This window comes from Symphodus melops (assembly GCF_947650265.1).
Source record: "Symphodus melops genome assembly, chromosome: 13".
Taxonomy (NCBI): Eukaryota; Metazoa; Chordata; class Actinopteri; order Labriformes; family Labridae; genus Symphodus; species Symphodus melops.
In genome coordinates, this window is record NC_136703.1 from 17,614,302 (window position 1) to 17,640,752 (window position 26,451).

Genomic DNA, 26,451 nt, shown 5'->3' on the forward strand with positions numbered 1-26,451 from the left:
TTTGGCTTTGAGCCCAATACCCTGACTGTGACATGTTGATAAAGACAAGAATAAACAGCACAATTTGTTTTTACTAAGGAAGTCTTTAAACATGTTGGGTGGTTGTTGCTAAGGAACATGGTTTGGTTTAGTCTTTGGTGGGAATCTCCAGTTCATTCAATTCAAGAATGACATCAAACACTGTGACTGTAGAAAATTGACATTTATGCCCCTTGCAGGAGGGATTATTTTTCTCATTACATTCAATTACCATGGAGACTGTGTTTACAAGTGAAACTGGCCTCTCTTAGTATTTGGCAAATCTGGCAATAAATTCCTGAGCAATAGATTTCTTCACAAAGATGTTTTCTATGTAAAAAAGATTTAAATCCAACTCCTGCTCAAAATCCGGGTACCTGGACCGCTATTGGTGAAACATTTTAAATGTTAACATAGGTAGCTTGGACGCACTTTAGGATCCTGGGTCCATTTCAAACATTTGTTTTGCAAAAAAAAATCCACTCCTTCGTGGATAAATGGCCACACCCACTTTTAAATGTAGATTTACAGTGGCTGTATATGTTGATCCTGAATACTAGTTAAAATAATACTGTACCGTATTGTCAAATGTCTTAGGGACTCAGGTCTGAGTCATCTCCACGCTCTACTGTTCTTAAAGTGGGACACCCTGGGGGCTTGTGAGACACTGAGCGGGGTCGTGAGATGCCTTTCATTACCAAATAAAAAAGTTGAATGATCAAAATTGCATCTCTTACCCATTATTGTGAAAAAGACTTTCAAACATTAGTCTAATTTTAAATACAACTACAGTGGCAAAGTAACATATGCTTCACATACAGTAAGTGAAACAATATATTCATGAAAAAAGTTGTAACATTTTTCATGAAAACAAGATGACCATGGACATGAAAATAAACTATGACTTGTTGAAATCATAAAACAACAATCTTAAGTTCCTTGTTTATAAATAGATTTTCAACTTCAGCTAGTATGATTTATGTGTTAGTGTGAGGTTATAATGGCATAAAATGTATGCATGCCCATATGGTTTTCAGATGTTTTTTATTGCATCTGCAGTCTCCTTTTTAGAAGAAGAATTCAGAAGACTCATACTAAGACAGTTCTATTTGATTTATTTTACTCTGTCCAAGTTATGACTCATATTTCAGTCATGTGTCTGCTACTGCCCTTAAAAACATTTTTTTTGCCTGATGATTTCCATCTGTTTTGCAAGGAGAGAAAAAAAAAGCATTGGAGAGGGCAGAAAAGGGTAAAATGTCTTGGCTCTTGACTCATGCCAGTGCGTGACTCATTCAGACATCACTGTGACTTCTGTCTCCTCCTGCTGAAATCTACAAGGGCAGAAATCTTCCATAACAAACAGCTCTATGTTCTGTTTACCCCTAACCATACATGTAATTATCTGTATTGGTGATGGTTTATGTCCTTGGCATGAAGAGCATTAAAAACACCAGACACCCTAAATGCTCCTATATCCTAGAAAAATGTGTCCTTGACCTTGGAATTATTGTGACCCTTTTTTTTTTCAATTCAAAAATCTCATTTGGTCTTTTCGTGATACATTTTCACCTTGTTGGTGTTTGGATAAGGTCTGAAAATGTAGGGCTGTGTCATTCATACCAACTGTCTTGTGTTTCCAGGAACCAGGGTGCCCATCTCAACCTTGATGTTTTTCTACATGTGGCTCACATATAGGATTCAATACGTCTGGAACAGATGGAGGCGGAAACAGGTGGTCCAACATTCAACCTGAATCTGAGCTTTGTCACCAGTTACATGTATACTACTTTATACTTCTTCTTCACTACTATAAATAACCTTTCCCACCTTCATGTATCTAACAGCTTTAGTGTTTCCTTCTTTTGCACCAGTAGCAAAAAAAAAGAGTTTTGTTCTTCATACAAAGTTACCATATAATGGTATGTTGACATATGTAGTTAAAATGCAAGGTAAAAGTGGCTCAGGATTCTCATAGAAAGTATACTCAAAAAGATCAAGGAAATGTTGTATTATATTTCATCAGGTTTGCAGGTTAGGATTTTTCAAACTAATTCTGGGCTGAGCTTAAAAATATGAAGCATTGCTTTAGATGTAAATACACATCTATTTTTATATACAAGTAACAAAGAAGGTTAAAAAAATACAATTTTTAAGTAGTGTATTTGAATTTTGTTTTTACACAAGAAAAGGAAGTCTGACGAAAGACATGAAATGTTGAAATTACAACAAATAGTCTTAAGATGAACAAAACAAATGAAAACATTGTATAATGCACATGTGTCAACATACCTGGATGATAAGACTGATTATGAATTTTAAGTGAGGTGTAAGAATATTGAGAATATTCTCCTAAAAGGAACCAAAGATCTGAGTATTTCTTTTATTTATTGTACTTACACATACAGTTATTGTATTTCTGCCATAATATCAACACTATAAAAACCACAACATCTCTTTCGTAGGCGGGTCTTTTCTGTGATAGACAAACCTGCACTTTAGCAACCCTGTCCTGAGTATTCAAATGTCCTTCCAGGTGACAAAAGACATTACTCACTGCTGCTGTCACTGCCAATATCCTAATTTGCTATTAGTCAGGGGATTACCAACCGAGAGAACGAGAGAGAGGGAGAGAGAGAGAGAGAGAGAGAGAGAGAGAGAGAGAGAGACAGAGTGGTAAACCCATACTTAGACAGAGACTGTTCAGAAGAGCTTTCTTTTTCCCTGAACCTCCAGCTCTGTCTTATGTCCCACTTTTACATTTAAACATGCATATGGTAGAATACTGGAAAATAATGTCGAAGTTTCAGTCCTAGTTTTTTTTTTTTGTTACAATAAAAAAAACATTTCATCACATTGATTTAGAACTTTGGCCAGTGTTTTGCCAAGCATTATGTAAGACATGGCACAGTGAAGACAACACATGCACTAAGTTGAACGATAGGTCCCCGCCAACAAGATCTCTTTATCGGATTGTCTCGAAATGAGAGCCCTCCAGCAGCCAGTCCTTTTCCCCTACATTTCCACCATCGTGTCGTGCACACAGCAGGCCAAGGAAGCCTCTGAAGTTTCATAAACAGTGATTGCAGCTAAAGCTTATCAAGCAGGAATTCTATTTATCTCCCTGCTCGGCATGGATGCTCCTCTTGGAAGTGTGTGACAGTCAGATGCTTACACTTAACATAGCCACGGTAATATGGGATTAAGCTTTACATGCTGCCCTGAAGTCTTAGCAGCGAGGACACAGACAAGCAAGCAGTGGTCTTATTAGTCGCAGTGGTCTTATTAGTCAGCTGACAAACACAGTGCAGGCTCTCTAAGAAAACTGACTATTGTTGCTAATGCATATGCAAATCACAATTACAAGGCATCCTTCCCCCACTGCAGCACAAGTCAAGTGCTCTGCTTTTATTTTCCCAATATCTGCCCGAGAGTTAAACTTTATCCTTCATTAAGAGCCTATCTTGTTTAAAGTACAATACAGTCCTCCAGCTGAGGTGAGTCACAAGGTTGTCAATGAAGAACAGCTCACACATAGATTCAAACAGTGTCTGCATGTGAGACAGGATTACACCGTAACCATGTGACAGGTCTGTACTTAGACAGACCTCTAACAAAAGACAGACTAAATCCATCCAGGACAACAACTTCTGGCCTGAACTCTCCAAATGTAAACAATCAGGACAATCAGAGGCATCAAAATAACTGTGAGGATGACACAGCTTTACCTCGACAGTGTAAGGTCCATAGCACGCTTTGCGATATAGCTTTAATTTTATTGAGGAAAAAATTGGATCACATCAAATGACTTTCATTGACATTTTCCTTTCTGTTGCTTTTTTTTCTTTGCTCCAAAATGAGCTTCTACCGTTTATGCTTGAATAAGGGGACCACCAATTCTGTTATCTGAAACACCATTGTTTATTTTAATTTCTGGAAACTCAAGCAAAGCCTCCGACGTAGTACCATCAAAACAATAACAACAGAAATATCAACTTACCTAAGATGTATGCAACTTCCATTTATTTGCTATTCATAAGAGTGTTATCCATAACATCATTAAGCCCTCACTTAAGGTTGAGCTCATTTGATCTTTTTTTAACTTATTTAATCTTACATGCACACAGCAGTTCAGAGACAGAGGTGGAACCTGATTGGTTCAATAGGCACTTTCAGGACACTTGGTGCTTTAATGAAATAACCTGACAAAACCCGGCCAGACAATGACTTTTGAGACCTTTTTCAAATCTAGGCCCGTATGCACCAAATAAACCTATTCAAACAATGTTGTGGTTTTTTCAACTTGATACACAAATCAATAAAGACTGCTCTCCCACATGTTGTTCAGCTACTTTAGATTCAAGGTTGTTTTTTTGTCAGAGCTACTAGCAGCAAGCTTCCAAACTTGTGTTTTCAGTCACTTTCCTGTTTCCTGGTCATTTGGCCCTCCGGCGTCAGAGAGCAGTTGTCCTGCTGACAAAACTTTTGTTCACCACAGGGTGAAACCAACGCTGACACTCAAGGGGGCTGGCTTTCAAACACCATTTGCTTTAGAAGAATGACATGAGATGTTGCTTTTTTGCCTCACGAGGTAGAAGGAAAGTACAAGTATACACAGCACACAGCACAGAGAATACAAAACAAAGACTCTTCAGTTAGACCTGAGAGGATTTCTTTGTTTAAGTGTTGCAACATGGAAAACATGTTAAAAATAAATAGGTGCAGTGACATTTTGCTATTTTGAAACACATCAGATTAAACATTTAAATCATGATTTAAAGCTGTTTTAATGTGCTACTAGCTTTAATAAAATAATAACATCCCACTGTATACACAATATAGGCTGTCTACATTCAAAATGTCCTCCAGTGTAACCAAACAAATGAATGGAAATAGTTTCTTTTGTTCGATAGACTTGTGCATGACGTTTATTGTAGTCAAAGATACTTCAGACAAGTAATTGTCTTAATCCGGAGCACCAACCATGCCAAACAGATGGCACAGGCATGTGTTCAGTGCGTCATGTAAAGCAGGTAAACTGCCTTTCCCAGAGCATAAAGATGGTGACATTATTTCAAACCACACTCAGATTTGTGTTTATGGAACATTTAAAATGATTGATTGTTGGCTTTGTTTACCTGCATTTAAGACCGTTTAACATTTAACAAGAGAAACTTGAAAGGTGTTAAAATCAGTTTTTTATACATACACTTCCCCTCTTGTTCTATAAGAGGACAACACGTTCTCTGATTTAAATGTCAACATGCTCACAGGTTCATGTGACAATGGATGACACTTAGCCTATTTGTGCTTAAATTAAAAAAAATGTGCCTTTAGGTACTTGTGAAGCATGTTAGCTGTGATTTTAGCTCAGATATTATATGCTGACATTTGTCTTTGCATATGACCTATAGAATAACGCAGATGTTATCACTAATTAGTTGATAGGTTAATTGTGATTCCGTAATTTGCATGGGATAAGCTATTTCAAACTATCTTTCACGTGTATATTTGTTGTACCATGCATAGCAGACTTTGAACATGGCACGTATTTGCTGATCACATAAACGCTTACTGTCGATGCTTTTGTAGGTCACTGTCGAATTCTACAAGAGGATGTAAATCAATTCGTAAAAGGACAAAAGATAACAGGATACGGCGATAGTTTCCTTACTGCAGGCTTGTCGCTGCATAGAAAATCAGGTGAAGCGCTACAGAGGGAGGCTGTCTCTTTAAGAAGTAGCCTAGTTGCATGGAAAAGCTGGTGATTTTCCACTCAAACTGATATTAAACCAAACGCGCTCCAGCTCATAGAATAATGATCTCACAGAAAAATACACGAGACTGTGTCACCCAGCGTTAAACGTAGGCAACAAAACAAGGAACGACAGGCTGCTCAATAAAACCAGAACAGGTAACCTGGCATCTTATTTACATATAAAGTCCGTGATTATTGATATTTTTTGTTTCAATTCAATGAAAACGCAAGAAAGAAAAGCAGAAATACAGATAAAACAGTAATAATTCAATATAATCGTATTTCTTAAAAGTATTTTACGTCAGAAATGTCACTAGTCACAGTATTTTGATATCGGACAGTTAGTTGATTTGAATCTCTCATGTAGTAATCGGAAAACAGCTTTTTTGTTGTTGTTGTTTTGGTGTGTTTTTTTTTTGTTGTTGCCGTAATGCTCTGTCTTCATTGTTTTCATGCCACTGACACTCTTCAAAAAGCGTCTGTTTACGATCCTGTTTCAAAGAGAGACTAAATCATGTTTAGGCTTTAAAATCGCAGTTGGTGCCGTTGAACCCGGTTTCCTGTGTTCACATCTGATAAGACTATGAGTCCTCTTCTCCCTTTGATCATTTTTGGAGCTCTGCTGTGATGCGTTGATGCGCTACACGGTTTACTGAGTCATACTGTGTGTGTGTGTGTGTGTGTGTGTGTGTGTGTGTGTGTGTGTGTGTGTGTGTGTGTGTGTGTGTGTGTGTGTGTGTGTGTGTGTGTGTGTGTGTGTGTGTGTGTGTGTGCGCGCGCGTGTGTGTGGATGCAATTATTGTCATCTGCATGTATGCAGGAAATAGATGTGCACACTATGCTGAAGTAAATCTGGTGATCTAAGACGTTGACTAGTTTATTCTTATGCTTAGTGGCTTATAACTGACCTACTTCAGTTGTTTCTATCACCTCCAGAAGGTGATGGATGGACGTTGGTCTTTTAGTAACCCCAATCCCCTCTCAGCAGGATAACACCCCAAGGATCACCACATTGTGTTTATCTATGGGGGTAGAAAAAAGTCCTCAAAGTAAAGAGGTCATTCAGGCGCCTACTACCCCCGAAGGCCCCCTGCTGAGAGTTACACTACTAAGGATTGTCAAAAGGAGACTTTCAAGAGTTTAACATATTGAAGGATTATTTTAAATAAACTAGGCCATTGGGCTTAAATGGCAAAGTTTTTTATTTACTGATCATTTCTGGGTGTGATTAGTTATCCTGCATCTGTGTGCTATAGGGACAATGAAGTGTTTTGTATTGTATCCTATCGTGTTGTAAAAGTGTCTGAATCCAAAGTCAAGTCACATGTCAAATGTGAAATAAGAGAGGAAACGATTAAACCTCAAACACATGTTTCAGGTAAAATCGTCAAAGTAATGAATAGTGTATTTGTCAGTTTGTAAATACACTAATTAGACTATGATGTTGCCTTCTAAATGAACCACTCCCTTGGCTCTCTTTGGGCTTTGTGTGATAATCAAACAGCAACGTTTTTACTCTTTTTAAGGGCTGTCCTCTTCTATGAAATGATCCACATGAAACAGGTTTTTCTTTCTGCTGCGTCTACCTTCACATAACAAATCCTGCGGTCTCTCACAATAGATTAGGCCGCATCTGTGAAGGGTTATGCAACCCAAATAGTTGTCAGTGCATGAAACTGACAAACGTATTAAAGATTAAAGTGCTGTACAAAGCTAAGAGGTGACAAAGGTGTGCATTTTGCACAGTGTCATCAGATGATCCCTCAGCTAAGTTTCCACCTCCAGCAGAGGACTCCTTCAGTTTTTTTTTCTTTGACATTTGCATGGCAGCTTTTGTCCGACCCATTGTAAGCTCTGGGAGCAGTGAATGGTATCCAAACAGACCGTTGAAGAGCAGAGGAGGCACATGACCTTATTAGGAAATGTTATAAGCTGTTACTGTACGGGTTTACATTTCCCAGATAACACACCAGAAGTCATGACAGAATGGAGGACAGTGATTCTGAATGTCCCACAAGTCAGGAATTACCGCAGTGAATAAAAATAGTTTTCACACAAAGATGCTTAGAAGTTGCACAGGGATGTTATGAGGGACTTCATGTTATTGCTCTAAAACGGCCTTCAGTTCTGCCACTTGTACAGGATCATAACTCAAGACACCCCCCCCCCCCCCCCCCATGTTGGAGCAGCCCAGCCTTTCTTTTTCCATCTGACTTGTCCTCTGTGTCTCCAACATGAATAAGAAGTGTGTATGTGACACACACAAATCACCACCACCAACACCCCCCCCCCTTCACTGTGTATGTGTGTGTATGTTTGTGGGCAGGGAGTAGTGGGAAGTGGAAATTTACAGTCTCCCACGTTGGTACCTGAGTATTCGGTCACAGTCAGGCTGCGTCCAATCTCCACTTTGGATTTAATTGTCTTTAGCCAAGGGGCGGGTCCTACTGTCAGCTCCACTTCTTCTGACCCGTGACGGCATAAAGGCATTCAGTACAGAGGAATGGTGACAGCTGAGAGAGAGGAACTCTATACATAGCCGCAGCCATGAAGGAAATGTAAGTTTTCAACTGCTTTGCTTTAAAAAGTAGACTAGTACGTTTTGAAGGATCTGTATGTGTGGACTGAAGTTTGTTCTTGTATGATTTGGCTGACTTAAAAAAAAAAAAAAAGACTTGTAAGGTTTATTGGATATTGAAAGACTGTCTCTGTATGTTACAATTAAAAATAGAGGAAACATTTCTGATTGATTTAGTTCTTGTTTTTTCTTATTCCTTTTTGTTTTGGTTTCTGTTGAGAAAAAGTGAGAGATGTCCTGAATTTAGCCGTAAAAAAAGTGAGATGTTTTCTTAAAAGCGTTAAGGAATGTGTTTTCGACTATGCCTGGTTTAAATCCCAAGGACAGTTTAAGTCTTATCTGGCTGGCAGACCTTGCAAGCAGGTGAAAACAGTGGCGAGCAGAAGAAGAGTGGGAAATTGGATAAAGGGGTGGGGGTGGGGGTGGGGGGGGGGGGGGGGGGGGAGAGAGAGAAACAGGATGAGAAAACTGAGTGAGCAAGAACTGATCCAGTTATGTAAGGCGGACTGAGAATGGAAAGTGGTCCGTGTTGACTTGTCATGCATAACAGGAAGAGAGAAATCCTAAAGAATGACGGGACGCTGTGTGGACACACGGGGGGATGGAGGGCTGAATCGTTGATGAAGTGAAGAGACACATTCTCAGTGGGAATGTGAGAGGAATCTTTCTTCTGAATGCATGCATGTGATCCTGAGAAAGGGGAGTTACTGAAGTCGCTGTGATGGATGAACAGAAACAGAATTAAAGACGAGAAGAGAAAACCTTCCTCTATCAGTCTTACAATTAACCTCAGGTCTTACAATAAATCACAGCTTTTTTCATTGTTCCTATTTTTTTCTCTCTTAATCTTTGTCATCATGGATCTTAAATCAAACTAATCATAGATATGTTTACACATTCATTGTCGTCATTTCAGGGCGTAGTTTTATTTCTTTGGCTCATGTAGAGAAATAGGATACCTCGGTCATTAATAACAAATCCTGCCTTTCTTGGAAAGGCCGTTTACAGTGTAAACACTCGAGTGAACTTAATCTGTTGTATCTTCCCGAGTACAGCAGCGGCTTCGGGAATGCACAGGGATATCATCCTCTCTAAATTTGGATTTACTGCAGGTTGAGTTGTCTCTTGGAAAAGAGAAAGCTTAAGGAACGTTTTTTTAGCCAGGGTCAGGCCAGGACTTTAAGGTGTGCATCGGGGTCCAAATGTTCCCTTCCTGTTCCCTTGGTGACAATGTGCCCCCCTCTGAGCTGCAAAAAAAAAAATCCACCCTGAGACACAGAGAGTTGGAAAGCAGCGACCTAAAACACAAATGTGAAGGTGCAAAAGCTTTCACAGGGTGGTTGTTCTGCACTTTGGCTCTTTTGTTTTTTGTTTTTTTTATTGCCCGTAACATTTACAGCATGCATATTCTTTGATCGTTTACAGACAGACGTTCCATTTCAAGTGTAGAAAACTAAATGCATTCACTTAGCGATGTTAAGGGCCCTGTTTCAGCCCTCTACTCTACTTCTGATGACCTCCGTGCATCAGTTGCTCAGATTAGTCAGATTAGCCACAAGGTACTGTATTTATTGTACTCAGTGGTTACACAGTATGCTGTAACGCAATCAGGAGACAGCCTTATCTTTCTAATGCTCTGCCCTCTCTGTGTCTTATCCTGCTCACCTCTGTACCCCTCTCTTTGACTTTGTCTCATTTCCCTTTACCCCTATGTCTCTATTCACAGCATGGCACAAAAAGAAAAGCTCCAATGCCTAAAGGACTTTCACAAGGACACCCTGAAACCTTCGCCGGGGAAGAGCCCAGGCACGCGGCCCGAGGACGAGGCCGAAGGGAAGGCTCCTCAGAGGGAGAAGTGGGCCAGTAAGCTCGACTTTGTCCTTTCTGTGGCCGGAGGCTTCGTCGGATTAGGAAACGTCTGGCGCTTCCCTTACCTATGTTATAAAAATGGTGGAGGTAGGTGAACAACAGGAGCAACAACGACAACAATGTTTTGAGATGTCTCACTCTGAGCTCATTTCTGTATCCTTTTTTTTTTTTTTTCCTCTCAGGTGCATTTCTCATCCCGTACACCATCTTCCTTTTTGGGGGAGGCCTGCCTGTCTTCTTCTTAGAGGTTGCGTTGGGACAGTACACATCTGAGGGAGGGATCACCTGCTGGGCCAAACTCTGCCCCATCTTCACTGGTCAGCCCAAACACACAAACACTGCACACATTCCTACATACACAATTCACCAGCAGACAAATCCTCCCTCGCAGGACATTTGATATTCCACGCTGAGTAAAAACTTCATTTGTCCAAACAAGAATTTTGCCCTGATTTCAGTCTAGTACTTATTATTTAAATCATATTCATCATTATTCAACATGCTATTCTGCTGAGGTACCCCTCCCTCCCTTTGTCCCTTCCAGTGTAATTCGACCACTTTTTCTTCATCAAGCTACTTTTAGTTGAGTAAACATCGCTTAATAGCTCAGAAAAGCAGCGTTTGAATATGTAATGCGCCTCACCCAAAGTGACATGTTCATATTAAATCTGTTCCACTTACTTTAAAGACGGGGTCAGCCTCAGGTTGAATATACACACATCTATGTACTCACACACACACACACACACACACACACGCATGCAGGTAAGCTTCAATGAATAGTGGACACTCAAAAACATTCAACCATTCTTGGATTTTGAAGTGTGATGGAATCCATGTGTTGTTGGTTGCCATGGTAATAGTCTAGCGCAGGAAAAAAAAGACCAAGTTGCCTAGCAATGGGTACAGTCTCATATAGCAGGTCTGCATGAAATGATCATTTTCTCAGCATCTGAGCCTACAGGAAACTATAAATACTGTGTGTATTCCGTGACGCTGTTGTGAGGGTCGGGTTCTCCTGCTGATCACTTGACCTGAGCTCACCATGAGCTCCTGATACTCTTAAGACACTCCAGAGGCCCATCTTTGCTCTTTTAAAGCAACCCTGTCTACCTTTGAGTGACAGCTGCAGACAAGCGCTGAGGCACCACGCCCTCAGCAGCTGCCGTGACGCCCTTACTTATGTTCACACATGACATGGAAAGAGAGGAAAGTGTGCGGCACCAGATCTCTAGCAGCTGCTTACGGTCGCTCTGCTATTCCCAGAGCGCTGAGGTCTGCTGCCTGTCCATTTGGCACCAGCAGAGAGAGTCCACAAGTGGTTGCAAAACTGACCAATCACAAATATCCTCATTGTCCACCTCCTGCATTCACGTGTTTTTATCACAGGGAGACTTCATGACTTTACTTCCTGCACTCAGACACACGCACACACCTGTCACAGCTTTGGCTGTCTATCAGTTTGCATTCAGTATGTTGGAACGAGGAGGTGGGGGTGACGAGATGATGAGTTTAAAAATACTCTAGAGCAGTAGAAGAGCACTAGGGATTTCTGTGTCCAGGTTCGTGGCAAAGTCATCTAAAAATAGAGTAAAAACACTAATGGCATTATAACAGTAGATACACTACTGAAATGCTTTGATAGATTTGCCTTCTTCTTCAAGTTAATAAGCTGCTGTCTCAAAACTATTCCATTTTTGTACAATTTGGCAGAATGTGTTTAATTGCCCTTACTGATTGAAATTGTTACCCAATATAAACTCTTACATCACTGATGGATGTGAATCTCCTGCAGTGTTAATAAAATGTACTGAAACATTCTGAAGGAGGCTCTAGTCAATAATATTTAGTAATAAATGATAAAACTCCTTTTACTCATTAGTGATGACACCACTGAGCATTATCAATGACTCCATAGTTCCCTCCAAAGCCCAAATACTGTCGAGATTATTATTGTCTTCAACAAGATCAGTCTGTTTTCTATTCATGATCCTGAATGTTTTGGTGTGCACTTGGTGACAAGCTACATAAAGCTACCAAGCTAGCTTCCTCCCATTTCAAAGTTTCCACTTTCTGCCTTGACTCTTACTCTATCCTTTTGTGTGTCAATGTCCATATCTGTAATTTATTCACGTTATGCACCAATGCATTGTGGTTCATCGTTATTGATGGAGCCCTTTTACATGAATGTGTCTCATTTTTTATTTACAAAAAGCACACACAACAAGTTAACAATTTAATATGAGTTGCATTTAACCAAAGTGTGTATATAAGCATTTATTCAAGTCCAAAAATTAAATGGCCAAGCTTTTTAAAGGCAGGGTTGGTAATTTTGTTCAAGATACACTTTTTTAAAGATGTGGGTTGAAACTGTCATCTGACAGAAATGAATAATTTGTGTCATCTGTAACAGTTGTAAGCCTGTAAAATCTTTGACCAAAACCAAGAAGCACCAGCCCCAAAGTCTCTCCTGCTCGCTCTCTAGCTCACACATGCACAAGTCCAAACTCTGAGCATGAGCTGAGATCCGCTTCAGAATCAATGGCGTTAGTGCATGTAAGTGAGGGGAGTGGCTTTTGAGGGAGCACAGAGGGGAGGGGGTGAGTGCAGACAGAGCACTGAGGGAATGCTACTTTCAAAATCATGCTAGTTTTCGAAAAATGACAAACCCTGCCTTTAAAAGTGCAAAGCTGTTTCAAAGTTCCCTTATTTTAAAGTTAATATCAGATTCACTCATACGGTTCTAACTATTGATTTGTTGTGCAAGAAAAAAAAATCTTTAAACCACCTGCACACTGTTAAACAGTACTGAACTCAGCTGGAAGCTAGCTGCTTAGCACTTGGCATATGTAGCATTTAACAGCTGAAGAGAAAAAAAACCCCTGCACACTCACCATAAATCAGTGGTCAGACACAGTTAGCTGTTAGCTGCTTAAAATCAAGGCATATATAGCATTTACAGAGCTAGATATTTCCAAACTAAAAGAGAATGACCTACAGTCTTTGACATCAAAAATAATCCAACTGCATAATGCTCTTTTTTTCAAAATATGTTTTCCCCAGCTGCTTCAAACTAGCCAAAAATGTGATTGTTGCATGTTTTAAAGATGCTATCACACAAGTGAAAGGTATTCCCAAACATGTGACTTAACAACAACACAGAACAGAGTCCCCAGTAGATGATATGTTGAGCTGATGATAACACCTGACCTCTCTTCTGTCTCTGCAGGTATTGGTTATGCCTCTGTGGTGATCGTGTCACTGCTGAATGTCTACTACATCGTGATCTTGGCCTGGGGTCTCTACTACCTGCTTCAGTGCTTTCAGCCGGAGCTCCCCTGGGCAAAATGCAAACAGCCGTGGAACACAGAGCACTGTATAGAGGACACAGTCCGCAAGAACAAGACCCTGTGGCTCGCAGCCAACATGACCAATTTCACCTCTCCCGTCACAGAGTTCTGGGAGTAAGTATCCACTGACAGCCTGCCCAACAGACTCAAACACAGGCATTTGTAAATATGTTACAGTAACACTATTGATCTAGCTTATGTAAATCTATTTGAACTGGCACAACTCCTTCAAAAGGCAATCTTTACTTTTAGTCCTCCTGGGGTTCATGTTCTACTATATTTGTACTGCACTCCAAGTTTAACGTTGATAATTAAACTAAATTTGATGACAATTCATCACAACAAGCAGCACCAGATTGTGTTTTTAGGTTTTGCCACTTACGTATTCCATCGCAGTTTCTCTCAACCCTTCACAGATTTCACGTCACGTTTGACTTCTTTTATTGACCTTAAAATTAGTTTGTTCAATTTCTCTAATTAGTTTCCACGTTATGACATTTCCAGTCATAATCTGGAAATGTCTCATGAACAATATCCGTGTCTGTGTTTGAGTGCATCCTTCTCTTTTTTCAAGTCCCACAAACTTCCATTAAGTCCTTGTGTGCCTGTGTGTTCTCTTCAGACGCAACGTCTTGAGCATCTCCTCTGGAATCGAGGACATCGGGCCCCTGAAGTGGGACCTGGCCCTTTGTCTCCTGGCTGTGTGGATTATCTGCTTCTTCTGCATCTGGAAGGGAGTCAAGTCCACGGGGAAAGTGAGTGCTGAGGCGTGGACACATCCTGTACTTACTGTGATGCCTGGAGGTTTTTTGGCCTTGACTTTTTACCCACACAAGTTATTGAAAAAAACACTGTTGCCTGGAGATAAAACACACATGCATTGAAGGCCGTTAATCTGCAAGATTTAGCAACATACGGCTCCATGCTGTCCTGGAAGTTACTCGTTGGCCAGACTCACTGTCGGCTGTAAACAGCTGAATTGCTGTTCCTTAGCCCTTTCTCTGTTTCTGTTAGTGGGAGAGAAACCGGGAAAGCACCAACAGGAGTGACACTGAGAAGGATTTTATTAACTCATGAATGTACTTCTGGATTTAATGAAAAGTGTCTTTCAATATTATTGTAATTTGTTCCCTGCTATTTGTTTTTTTGTTACATAGATTCCATCTTAATCCTTTATTTTGACTTCTGTGGGTGCTATGATTACAGACTGTACTTGTTGATTGAATAACTAAAACAAAGTATCAGGAGTCTGAATTTAATAATAAAGCTTAAAAAGGAAGTAATATTATTTAAACTATATATCAAGGACAATAACACATTTTTATGTGTTTTGACTGACGTTCCTTTGCCTTGTGTAGGTGGTGTACATCACGGCAACTTTCCCATTCGTGATGCTGATCGTGCTGTTGGTTCGTGGAGTGACCCTGCCTGGTGCTTCTGAAGGGATCAAATTTTACCTTTACCCTGACCTGACCCGCCTACAAGATCCAGAGGTAGAAATCAAACGCTCCTCTTCTCCTCTCTTTCTTGTAAAATCCCCCAACTTTAAACCCCTGCTCATATCTTGCACAGCTCTGCTTCTAGTTATTAAAGGCTTGCCATGTTACAGTTCAAAATGTTTAAATCAAATGTTTCTTTGAATAAAACCAGAGGAAATAGTACACAAGCCAACAGTGCATGTGGTGACACAACGAAACTGAAGCTATTCATAATCGTACATCTTAAAAACCCAACTAAACGGCTCCAGTAGTTTTTAGTCTAGCTGATGGATGAAGAATAATATATATCAGTGAAAAACAATCATTAACTGAATGGACTATAAAATCATATGAACGTAATGAACGTAAAATCATACGTGACACATGAAGTGTCCTCCCCCCCGTCTCGATTGGCTCCCAGAGCTCCACGATCAAAAGATCTGATTGGTCAGTGGAAGGTGTGCAGTGGGACACCTAACCTGCTCTGGAGCAGGTTAGGCATATGTTACCGTGGCGATATACCCAAGTAAGAAGTGAATGACCTTTGTAGGATTGAAAACCCAGGGTTAACAGTGAAGTTAACCCCAAATCCTGCGTTGAAGTAAAGGCCCGGGACTTGTTCAATAAACGTAACATTTAAAGTTTGAAGCCTACTTGGCAGGGAATGAGACATCAGGACTGTGCTTCCTGGAAATAGTTTGATCTCATTGGTCATCTAACTGGCTGTTTGAAGGCACGGATATTGGAAGTTGTATGTTGTTATATTAAATCTGATCTTAGGGGTAAGCACACTTGTTTCCTCCTTGCTTTGCTAACTCTAACTGATTAGATGATGGAATTAGATTGGACTTTAATAATCCAGAGTGCATGTTTTTTAATGTTGTGGGTTTCAGGTTTGGATTGATGCAGGAACCCAGATTTTCTTCTCCTATGCCATCTGCCTGGGAGCCATGACGTCACTTGGGAGCTACAACAAATACAAATACAACTGCTACAGGTGAGTCGTGATCCCAAGGGGAGGTGCATTGGGACTGTAGTGACAGCAACTTGTGACAGAGACGGTTGCGTGAAAAAAAAAAAGAAAAAGAAAAAAAAAAAAGAAAAAAAAAGAAGGAACTTCGGTTCCGCCTGTGTTCATTAACAACCTCCATGAAATATGTGTGACATAGGGACTGTTTGCTGCTGGGAGGCCTCAACAGCGGTACCAGTTTTGTGTCTGGCTTCGCAATATTTTCCGTCCTGGGCTTCATGGCACAAGAACAAGGGGTGGACATTGCCGATGTGGCAGAGTCAGGTACGAGGGTCCAAGGTGATAGCAGCAGTGATGGTGGGCGCTGCTGCTAAAAAAAACAAAAAAACAATTGGATACTCATCAAAGGCACTTGTCAAGTAACAGAAAAGTACTGGATAAAAACAGTTTAATATTTTTGTATTCTCGGAAACAGTGATGCTGGAATGTAGAGGTATCGGCAATTGCACACTCCTTGATTAGAAAGCCTCATTGAAACAGAACAGTGACTTCAGCTTGAACTATGGTCCACCTTTGTTGAGGACTGTTGGCACTGCAGTGGTCAGTACTGCGTGTTCTAGCAACACAATGAACTGTGTTTCATTGGGCAACCATCACTATTATTGCAGTTGTTCATTTGGCATTAGGTGTCCTCGCATTCCACATTCAACTCGCTCCTTGCTCGAGGTGGTAAGCCCAGTCATGTCAGCAACCTTTGGATCTCCTGAGATGGTCGCCATTGGTTCTGTTTCTGCCTTTTGTTTGTTCTTTGACTCTGTGTGGACTTAAAGGAGATGGGTCTTCCTTCAGCATGCTCACTCTGTTCACTCCAAAGTCATTTCTTGCTGTCTTAATTTCTGTAAATTTGAATATCATCATGTGAAACCAAACCCTTAAGTGTATGGCAGTGTCAGAAAAACTGTGACAGCATGTTAGTGTGTACATACAGTATGGACCATTATGAATTAAAGGTGCTATATGATTTAAAAAAAAAAAAACAAGTTATTATTATTAAAGCACTTGAGATGAGCTGCAGTTTGTCAGCTCAGTAGAGGCACTAGTTTGTGTGATTGCTGACTTTGTTTCTTGTACCTTTATGATATCCTTTTGAACCTGTTCAAGGCTTTTCTTAAGATTAGATCAAACTCCACTTTCTTTGTGAATGCATTATGAATCAATACAGCAAAGTGCTGTGACCCAGACTGAGCAAAGAGTAGAGAAGGAGCATCTAGAGATTGATGAACGCTTTAGATTTCGAGAAAAGGAGAAGTAAAACAATAAACTGAATGTACAGCTGCTCTGATATGTAAGTGTGTAACCACTTGAACAGAGCCTAATTAGTACATCTCTGGATTCTCCCTCTGTATACAGTGGGCAGTTATGTAATATGTTTATGGCAAAGAGACAGGGTGTACATTTAATGCTCAAAGGGGAATTTTATTTCCTCATAGGCACTCCACACATAGAATATATACGCTTTGTGAAATGTAATGCATTTCTTTCAAAAGCTGGAGATGTCAGATCATATCTTCTGAGGTAATTAGCAGAACCAGGCCTCGCTCAGCCTTTCTAAAGCAGTCTTTACTTTATCTCCTGCCTTTGTCGTACGAGCGGAAACCAGATAGAAATATTAATCCTTTCCTCCGCCCTTCTTCCCATCCCCACTCTGTTTTCCCCACAGGTCCCGGCTTGGCCTTCATCGCCTACCCCAAGGCTGTGTCCATGATGCCGATGCCGACCCTGTGGGCCATCCTCTTCTTTATCATGCTGCTGCTTCTGGGTCTCGACAGCCAGGTCAGCACTCTCACAATCCCTCTATAGGGGCTAAGTAGAGAAGAGATGGTTGCTGTCGCCTGTTAATTCCACACAGACACCTCACAGGCCACCAGGGGTTAGTTGGCTCCTGTCAGCCGCAATGTGTAAAACACATTTAGTGTCTCTCTGATCCACATCTAACGTCTGCAGGGTATCAGATAACAGGCGGACTACAAAAGCAGCATGTTCACAAATGATATTTTACCACCACTCTAAGAAGATCAGGCCACTTTTTTTAATGCCCTGTAATCACACAAATACATTTTTTAGAAGCCCGGTGTTATTTGTTAGCAGAGGTCATTATAACAGCAACACATGCAAGCCATCTCGCCTTGACAGAAGGCAGAGCTTTGATTAAGACAAGATAATCTAAGTAGACAAAACACAAGTGTCCACCCGGGGGGATTCTCCGGCTGGATCACATTTCCTCCCTCCAAGTGTAATTCTAGCCCTGTGCTAACTCAGTCCTGCACATGGCCAGCTACTCATCTCAAGCTCTAAATTTGAGCACATGTAAATACTTTTTGCGAGTGCGACTATTTCATCGGGAGAAATGGTACTCGCGACAGTGTGCATGGGTGTGTGGGCGAACTCTTTGACCATAAACTTCAGGCAGATTTACAGCCCTGAATGCTTTATACTGTCTACATCCCTCACAAATACATGCCTCTGTTATGTAAGGGCTTTTTTGTTTGGGTTCTCTTGAGACAAAGGAGCATGTTTTCTTTGCATGCAGACATCTTGATTTGATAGATCGAAACAATTTCATAATTTTGTTATGGCATTGTGAGGCAATACGAAGACACTGGGGAGAAAGAGAGAGACATCGTGTAGGAGAGGAAGACAGTGATTCGACTGTTGTTTGGTTGCTGTTGTGTCTTGGTAGCAACAAACCAGTGTCGCAGAGAGGAGACCTGTTTAAATTTCTCATTACTGTTCAACAAAGACGCCTCTTATTCTCTGACCCCTAGGTCGTAGATAGAAAACAAGAGCTACATGCAACACAGAAAGACACATTGATGTATTTATTCCTTAATGGTTGCTTTTGTGCCCACAGTTTGTTGAAGTGGAAGGACAGATCACCTCCATTGTGGATCTTTACCCAGCCCTCCTCAGGAAGGGTTACCGGCGAGAGATCTTTATAGCTGTGATGTGCTCCATAAGCTATCTCCTGGGGCTCGCCATGGTAACGAAAGTAAGTTCAACCGACAGTCATTGAAAAGGGGTCTCTTAGCTCTTACCTTTTGCTTCTCATCATGTTTGGAGGAAGAAAAAAAAAGAAAGAAACCCTGCTGATTTGGATCCACAGCAGAGATAACGCCATAGACTTTTCCACTTGCTTCATTGTTACGACCAAATATGGCGTTCTATCACCTTCACCGCTCACTTTCTGTGCGTCTGAATGGAACAATTCGGAATGCTGTTTTCCGTTCGGGCGTTAATCATGCTTTAATAACGTCGTAGCACCTGTTGAACTATGCCTCTGTTGGTAGGGTGCCAGGAATTCTTGTGCAGTGCTTTCAGCACCTCACCCCCCCATCGTGCCCCCTCTTATTATTTATACCCCCCTCTATCTCTGTGACAGTCTCTTCTTCCACAAAAATCTGACCGATAATCAATGTTGCTTTTCCTCTTTTTGTTTTTTCTTTGTCCCAGGGTGGCATGTATGTGTTTCAACTCTTTGACTACTATGCAGCCAGTGGTGTGTGCCTTTTGTGGGTGGCATTCTTTGAATGCATCGCTGTAGCCTGGGTTTATGGTAAGTGGGAAACGACTCCACAAGACGTGTTTTTGTGTCAGTGTGTGTTGTTTTTCAAAGTAATGATCCTGAAGAGCACAATTGATGTCTTTGCCGGTAAACAAAGATGCCTTTGTTGTTCTTCCCAAGTCAGCAGTAAATATGCTTAACTGCATGCAGGGGTGTAAGGGGCTGTGGGGGAGTGGGGAGGTTGTTGGTCCCGCACTAGATTGTGATTGGCTAGCCAGGATCACTCCCACCGTGTTGCGTCCAGTGCTAGATTTTTAACATTCAATACAATACAACAATGCAATACAACTAAATTAAGAGAGATAGTAAGGCTGTGGCAAGGAAGTGTTTCCCAATAATCAACACGTTTAGTTCAAATGTATTTCCATGAAGCTTTCTGCTGCTTTAATTTCTTCTTTAAACTTCCGTATGCACTGACTAATCGTTTCCCAACACTCTGATTTAATGACATGATTTTGGTATTTTGTTTTTCATCTGAGCTCCCTTTCAGTTTCTGTTGAACATCAGGATTTATCAGCATATGATTCAAAATCTGAGGATTATAGTGTTGGCTGTAAAGCCAGTGGTGGTCCACTCCTGTGATTCCATGCCAGCTTCCTCATTTAATCATCCAAAAAAAAAATCATCAACGTAACATAAAATTGCTCATTGCTTGTCGATTATGTAACAGTCCTGTAGACTTGTTGTGGCCACTACCTTTACTAATCGTGACTACTTTTGAGAAATCATGTTCTTAGCATAGCTGAGGAATGTCGCACAGATTTATATAATACAAAACCCATGGCCTCTGCACGCCCTGAGAAGAGGCCTGTCCAGTGTGCAAAGCCCAGCGTCAGTAAATGTTATGTAATAATAAAGATGCAATAGTTACTGAATTGATCAAGAATGTAGGATTGCAGATTGTCTTGTTTTTTTCCATTTCCGGAGCACTTCATTTGCCAGATTTAAAAATATTTGCCAAATTCTTGTAAAGATGTTTTGGTTCAACACTTCAGGGTGCTAAAAGATACAAGCAGCCAATGCATGGGGGCTTCTGTAATACAATGCTCAGCTGTAACAATCAAATAAAATATAAATAGAATAAAAACGGTTTTGAGCATACTAGACTTTTGACATTGTTTGTTTTTAATCATTGTTCCATAGATACATTAGTAACTAGAGCCTGACAGATTGATCGTATATCGGTAATTTTATCGCAGATATATGCCAATATTTCCAGAGTGTGAATGCACAATGTGCACACACTTTCCAGCTGAGTGACCATCTCGTCCTCCTTATAGTATATGTATTTTCCACAAGTGTTTGATAACTGCATGTGAGAGATCAACGCAATGAATGCGTATATCTTTATCTGAGCTACAGATCAAACATAGATAGAAGAAAGATGGCTGATATTCTGGTGTCAGATTTTATTTATTGTTTTGTTCTCCACAATATCAGAATCAGCCCCAAAAAACCCCAAACCAGTCAGTGCATAATATTAACCTAACTTTGTATTCGCAATTCTCATTTAGCCTTTTCTAATAATCGAAGGCTACGCAAGCAGGCTCATTTCAAGCCAGTTTCCTTCTTCCAGGTGTTTTTCAAATCAGAACCAAACAACATGTAGTTACAGAGAGGAATCACAAAAGCTAACTGAGGGCACATTGAACACAAAGAACAGATAATAAAATGATGACCTAAGAAGAAAGTTATGAAGCTGAGACTGTTTAGACTACAAACAGTGTATCGTTCATGACCCAGTGGAATTTCATGTGGCATTGAGACACATAACACAGGCCATGAAAGCTGCCAAAAATCCAGAGGTCAATGTGAAGGTCATCTTTTAAAAAACAAGCTATTACAGCTGAACTGTTAGGCTTAATGCTTACGTACCATATCCAATATTTTGACAAACATTGTTGAATAAGATAGTTTTTTTTTTTTTTTAAATTCTCTCTGCTTTGTGTTGTAGGAGTTGATAAGTTCTACGATGGAATTGAGGATATGATTGGCTACAGACCAAATGCTTGGATGAAATGGAGCTGGACCATAATCACTCCTGTCCTCTGCATGGTGAGAGATTTTTTTAGAGCTGTATCTTTTGCCACTTTATTGTATCAGAGTCATGGACACGCACATGTGACAAACATTCATATTTTAAGGTCACAGACAAGTATTGAAGTTGTTCCTAAAGAGGCATGTGTCTGTTTTCCAGGGCTGCTTTGTCTTTTCCTTGGTGAAGTACAAGCCCTTGACTTACAACAAGGTGTACGAGTATCCTGACTGGGCTATTGGCGTGGGCTGGTGTTTGGCCCTGTCCTCCATGATCTGCATCCCCATGGTGATGGTCATCAAGATCTTACAGTCTGAGGGACCCCTGATCGAGGTGAGAATTCTCAACCTTTTTTGGTATTCTTAGCCTAGAATAAGAAATTTGTAACAGAGGAAGACATCCAACATGGCTCCAAGTCGAATTCATTTACCTGCAGAAATCATTAAGACACAATGTCTCAGATGGTTGTCTACGGAAGCAATGTCGACAGACTTCCTTACCATTGTTATAATTGGATATCGAACAACTGTTAAATTTGTGAACACTATCATTCACATTTCTCCATGAAGAATTTCAGCTGCTCTTTTCACCATATACATTCTGGGGAGTTGTTTTTGGGTTTGAGATTTGGAGGGTCGCTGATTTAAGTCTAGTCTGGTAAAGATCAAACTATGGTAGTTGGTCTGGTTGCATGAAAGGTGTCAGGTCACTTTCACATCAAATGTCAGAGCAAGTCTCTGAGCCCCACATCAGCTCTGGTGTGCTTCCTGTAATAGCATCAGTGCATGTCCATTGTGCGTGCGTGCGTGTGCGTGTGCGTGTGCGTGTGCGTGTGTGTGTGTGTGTGTGTGTGTGTGTGTGTGTGTGTGTGTGTGTGTGTGTGTGTGTGTGTGTGTGTGTGTGTGTGTGTGTGTGTGTGTGTGTGTGTGTGTGTGTGTGTGTGTGTGTGTGTGTGTGTGTGTATCTCTCGGGCGCGGGCGGGTGTGTGTAAACCCAAATTTCCTCTTGTGAGTTAATAAATTCTATAAAATGTAATCTGATCAGTTTGCTAATGGATTTCAGTGTTAGTGCTCTTGAGTTAATGGAACCTGGCATTAGCCCTCATCCAGCTGCTTGTGGTTGCTAAAGTTAGAAAACAATAGCTATAGCTAACGTAATATCTTTGGGAAATTATCAAAAATTGAAGTTGGTGTGGCTCAACCATGAACCTTGATGCTGTGAAGTTGCACAAAACCATGTCGCCTTGTCATCTGACACAAGGCAACAAAGTTAATTAATATGTTACTTACATTTTTGGATTCAAGTGACTTTATTAATCCCAGAAGGGCAATTAATCCATTAGTAAAGCCACTTTGATGCATTGACGTATGTGAATTTGACTTAAAGTGACATGTTTGGTACATGCTGAGACAGTTGATACCGGTCATGTTGGGTCTTCATATGCCCTAGTTTCTAATGATCACTAGGCTAACCTCTCGTCTCCTTCCCCCAGAGGATCAAAGCTGTGGCTGCCCCGGCAAAGTCAGGCGTGAGCTCTCGCCCAAAAGAGTACAACTTGAAGGGCAGCGAGTTGACACAGCCCCTGGACCCAAACGGGGACAATGGCTTGATGAAGCCCACCCACACCATTGTAGAAACAATGATGTGAGCGCTCTCTGTGAGAGGAATAAGATTGATGTGCTTTCTGTGTTACCATATTTGCTAACATTGATAATGGTAGGTTTACATTGTCCAGTATATTCATATTAGACATACTTTGGTTTGATTTCTATGAAGAGTTATATATTATTGTTGTATTTTTTTTTCTCTTGTATTTTTTTATGTTTTACTATATCAATATTGTTGATGTTTCAATTGGTGTTGCTGTAGTTTGCACTGATCTCAGTTTAGGCAATATTTTGAGATAGAACTTGTTCAATGTTTACTACCTTTCTATTGATTCCGGAGAGATGAAGAATTTGCTTTTTTTTTTTTTTGGCGTAATAGAAGAAGAAAAGAGGAAATTCTTGATACACAAACTGTAACTAACTAAATGAGTTATTAACTATGTAAAAGGTAGAAACCGTCCAAACCTGCTCAAGTGATTGTGGCCATCGTTGGTGCCCGAGTTAACTTCTTATCTCTTGTTGTTGTCGTTGTTGATCCCCGCAGTGAAAATGAATGTAACCTGAGCCCCCCACAACTGTCAGAGAACAAATCCATAATGTGTTCAGTGGCAATATGCAGTTAAAGATAGAGTTAAATTTTGCTTACAAGTTGAACATGGCCTTGGCCAAATACTGTGAGAAATGCATTCATAAGATCCGTCCGCTGAGGAAGAGGAAGTAAGGAGAAAAGGGAAGTGGCATTTTTAGAGTATTTGTACACTGCCTGTGTGACTACTATAGTCAGTCCCAGTGCATTTATTGAAACCTCTCTTTGCACTTTATATGTTGTCTCAACTTTATTGTAGTTTTTGTTTTTATTGCTGCAAGGTATTGCAGTTACACTTGCAAAACATTCAGGAGGAAATATTTTTAGCTTCTAACTTTTTGATATTGTAAACTTTGATATACAGTATCTAGTTGTCTCCTTGCTAAGACAAGGGCGAAATAGTAAGTTATCTGACACCAAACATTCTGATTCATAATACATGTTAGTGGGATCTGTGAGAACATCACTAAAAAAGTAAAAACATTACTTTTTTTAAACATCCATACAGCTCTCTTCATTCACATTTCAGCAGCAGACCTGCTCTGCAGCAGTACCACTGGATTCTAGTTTGTAATGTTCAGTCTAGGCATTTGTATTTGTAGAATTTGAACTGTTTGTAAATCACATATGCCTTTTTGTAACAATTTTATACTGTACATCATTTAAACACCATCACTGATTAATTAATTGTAATGAAGTCTCAAGCAATTTGTCTTCTAAGTATTGACCTCATGGGGAGCCTGGATTACATTTTTCAGTGTCCAATACTCACTGAAGCAATGGCCTTCCTTGCTCCCTAAAACAACACCTTTAAATAAAAATTGTAATTCTCAATGACGCAAGAAACTTTAAGGAATTGTTATCCTGGAGCATGTGCAGGAGCCATCACTGTACCCTGCTATTTGTCCATAAACAAATCTTCGTGCTACTTGGAAATTCAAGTGTACCAAAGTATTTTTGTCTCACAGTTGTCCCCTTTGAGATGCACATTGCATAATTTCTATATGAATTACAAATAAACATCTTTTTCTTTTGAATTATTTTGTGTTTATGTGTTTTTTCTTCTCGAAACATGACGACCTCTAAAGCATTTATTCCTCATCAATGCAAAAATCACATTATTGGCACACTTTTATAAGCATACATGTATAACGATTGTTTAGGATCAAATTAACGGATAAGTCCTTTTTTTAAGTTAAAATGTTTTATTAAATTGACAATGTTTGACAGTTTAATCATTCAATGATTTGGTTACCAATATCCCCAATCTCTTGCTGGAAATGAAGCAACACATGGGCTTTGTGGTTGACACATCGTAATCAATCCGAGAACAAGCTAGTCATCTGATCATTTTATCATTGATATCTTCATATGTAACAGTAGTTACCCTAAAAATGTTTTCTTTAATGACACCAAGTGGTAACAACTACATTTTGTATTGGTAGTTATTTCATTTCATTCAGTAAAGCTGTTAATCATGGACTGCATTCAGTATTCACAGTAATCATGACTGGATATTAAAAGAATTGTGTGCTTAAAAAAGAAGTTCTGGCATCCCACGGATGATTTGGATGTAGAATTTCATCATAGTATCATCTTATCTGTCCTGATAAGCCCCAAGGCCCTGCAGGAATGATTCTCTGGACACCATTGCAGTTCTTAAATTTCAAGATGACTTAACAACAGTAGTCTACACCAACTTTAGATGACTGCTTGATAGAGTGGGCACAGCCTCTAGTCTTTGCTCTAGAGAAGGTAGTTATAGGAATTTTCCTGCCAATTAACTAGTTGTCTGTATGTGTTAGACCATCCTCTGTTAAGCAGGTAATACAGATGCCACCCCTCTGACCTTTCCTTGTACCGGCTCATTGACATTTGTCCTAAATTATTTGAGAGGGTCAATCCCACCATCAATCTAACACCCCCTGGCAGGTGGTAACTGCATTGACATTTCACCCACAAATATGGGACTGGCTTATTTGGGCACATCTCTAGTGTCTTTTTTGTCTAAAGAGCTTCACACACTAAATCCCCCAAGATTTTCAACCACCTCACCTTGATAATTAACTCAGGAGGTGCAGGTGGAAGCAATGGCTCTGACTGCTTTACAGAAATGGAATAGCAGTTTGTGAAAACTTGTTACCCTGACTTGCAGATACATTTCCGTCACTTGATGGACATTGCACAAAGTAAATAATGGACCGGCGTTAAGCCATTGACGAGTACAGATTTTGGACATGGGTCGTATCAACAGCTGTGCTTACAGCTCGTACGTGGTCATAGCATTTAGTTATTTAAATTTAGACCTAGCTTAAAAATCTATTAGCACAATACAAGACAATGCAAGTCAATCTTCACACCCAGTACAAGGGGGAATTTTTTTGATAACACTTCTGTTTTGATGTTATTAAGGATAAGCTTACTCACAAGGCCCTAAGCAGACCTGATTGACAGGTTTGCAAATGTAACATTTTATCAAGAGGCTTAAAACAAGCCTTAGCTCCAGCTCATAGCTTGTCATCGGGTTCACTGAAAGTTAGGATGAAACAGCATTTCGAGCATTTGCTTGGTGCCGTACAT

General features: G+C 40.2%; 1 protein-coding gene across 2 annotated transcripts; it reads left to right on the forward strand.

Moving 5' to 3' along the window:
• The first annotated feature begins 5,535 nt into the window (after positions 1-5,535).
• Positions 5,536-24,908, forward strand: LOC306834161 (sodium- and chloride-dependent taurine transporter-like). 2 transcript variants are annotated; one of them, XM_079359970.1, is made up of 14 exons: positions 5,536-5,932; positions 10,081-10,310; positions 10,406-10,540; positions 13,453-13,687; positions 14,196-14,328; positions 14,932-15,066; positions 15,945-16,048; positions 16,221-16,345; positions 17,742-17,854; positions 18,933-19,070; positions 19,532-19,634; positions 21,598-21,698; positions 21,841-22,011; positions 23,171-24,908. In XM_079359970.1, exons 2-14 carry the CDS (start codon positions 10,082-10,084, stop codon positions 23,324-23,326), a joined length of 1,878 nt encoding a protein of 625 aa, XP_079216096.1. In that variant the 5' UTR covers positions 5,536-5,932; position 10,081; the 3' UTR covers positions 23,327-24,908. The 2 variants fall into 2 exon arrangements, with proteins under 2 accessions (XP_079216096.1, XP_079216095.1); XM_079359969.1 differs by lacking the exon at positions 5,536-5,932 and adding an exon at positions 8,132-8,334.
• The last annotated feature ends 1,543 nt before the right edge of the window (positions 24,909-26,451 follow it).

Excerpts from the sequence above, each read along its gene's own strand:
- LOC306834161 (XM_079359969.1), top strand. Across the intron at positions 13,688-14,195 it reads CCCGTCACAGAGTTCTGGGA|ACGCAACGTCTTGAGCATCT; the intron begins GTAAGTATCCAC and ends TGTTCTCTTCAG. Across the intron at positions 19,071-19,531 it reads GGCTCGCCATGGTAACGAAA|GGTGGCATGTATGTGTTTCA; the intron begins GTAAGTTCAACC and ends TCTTTGTCCCAG.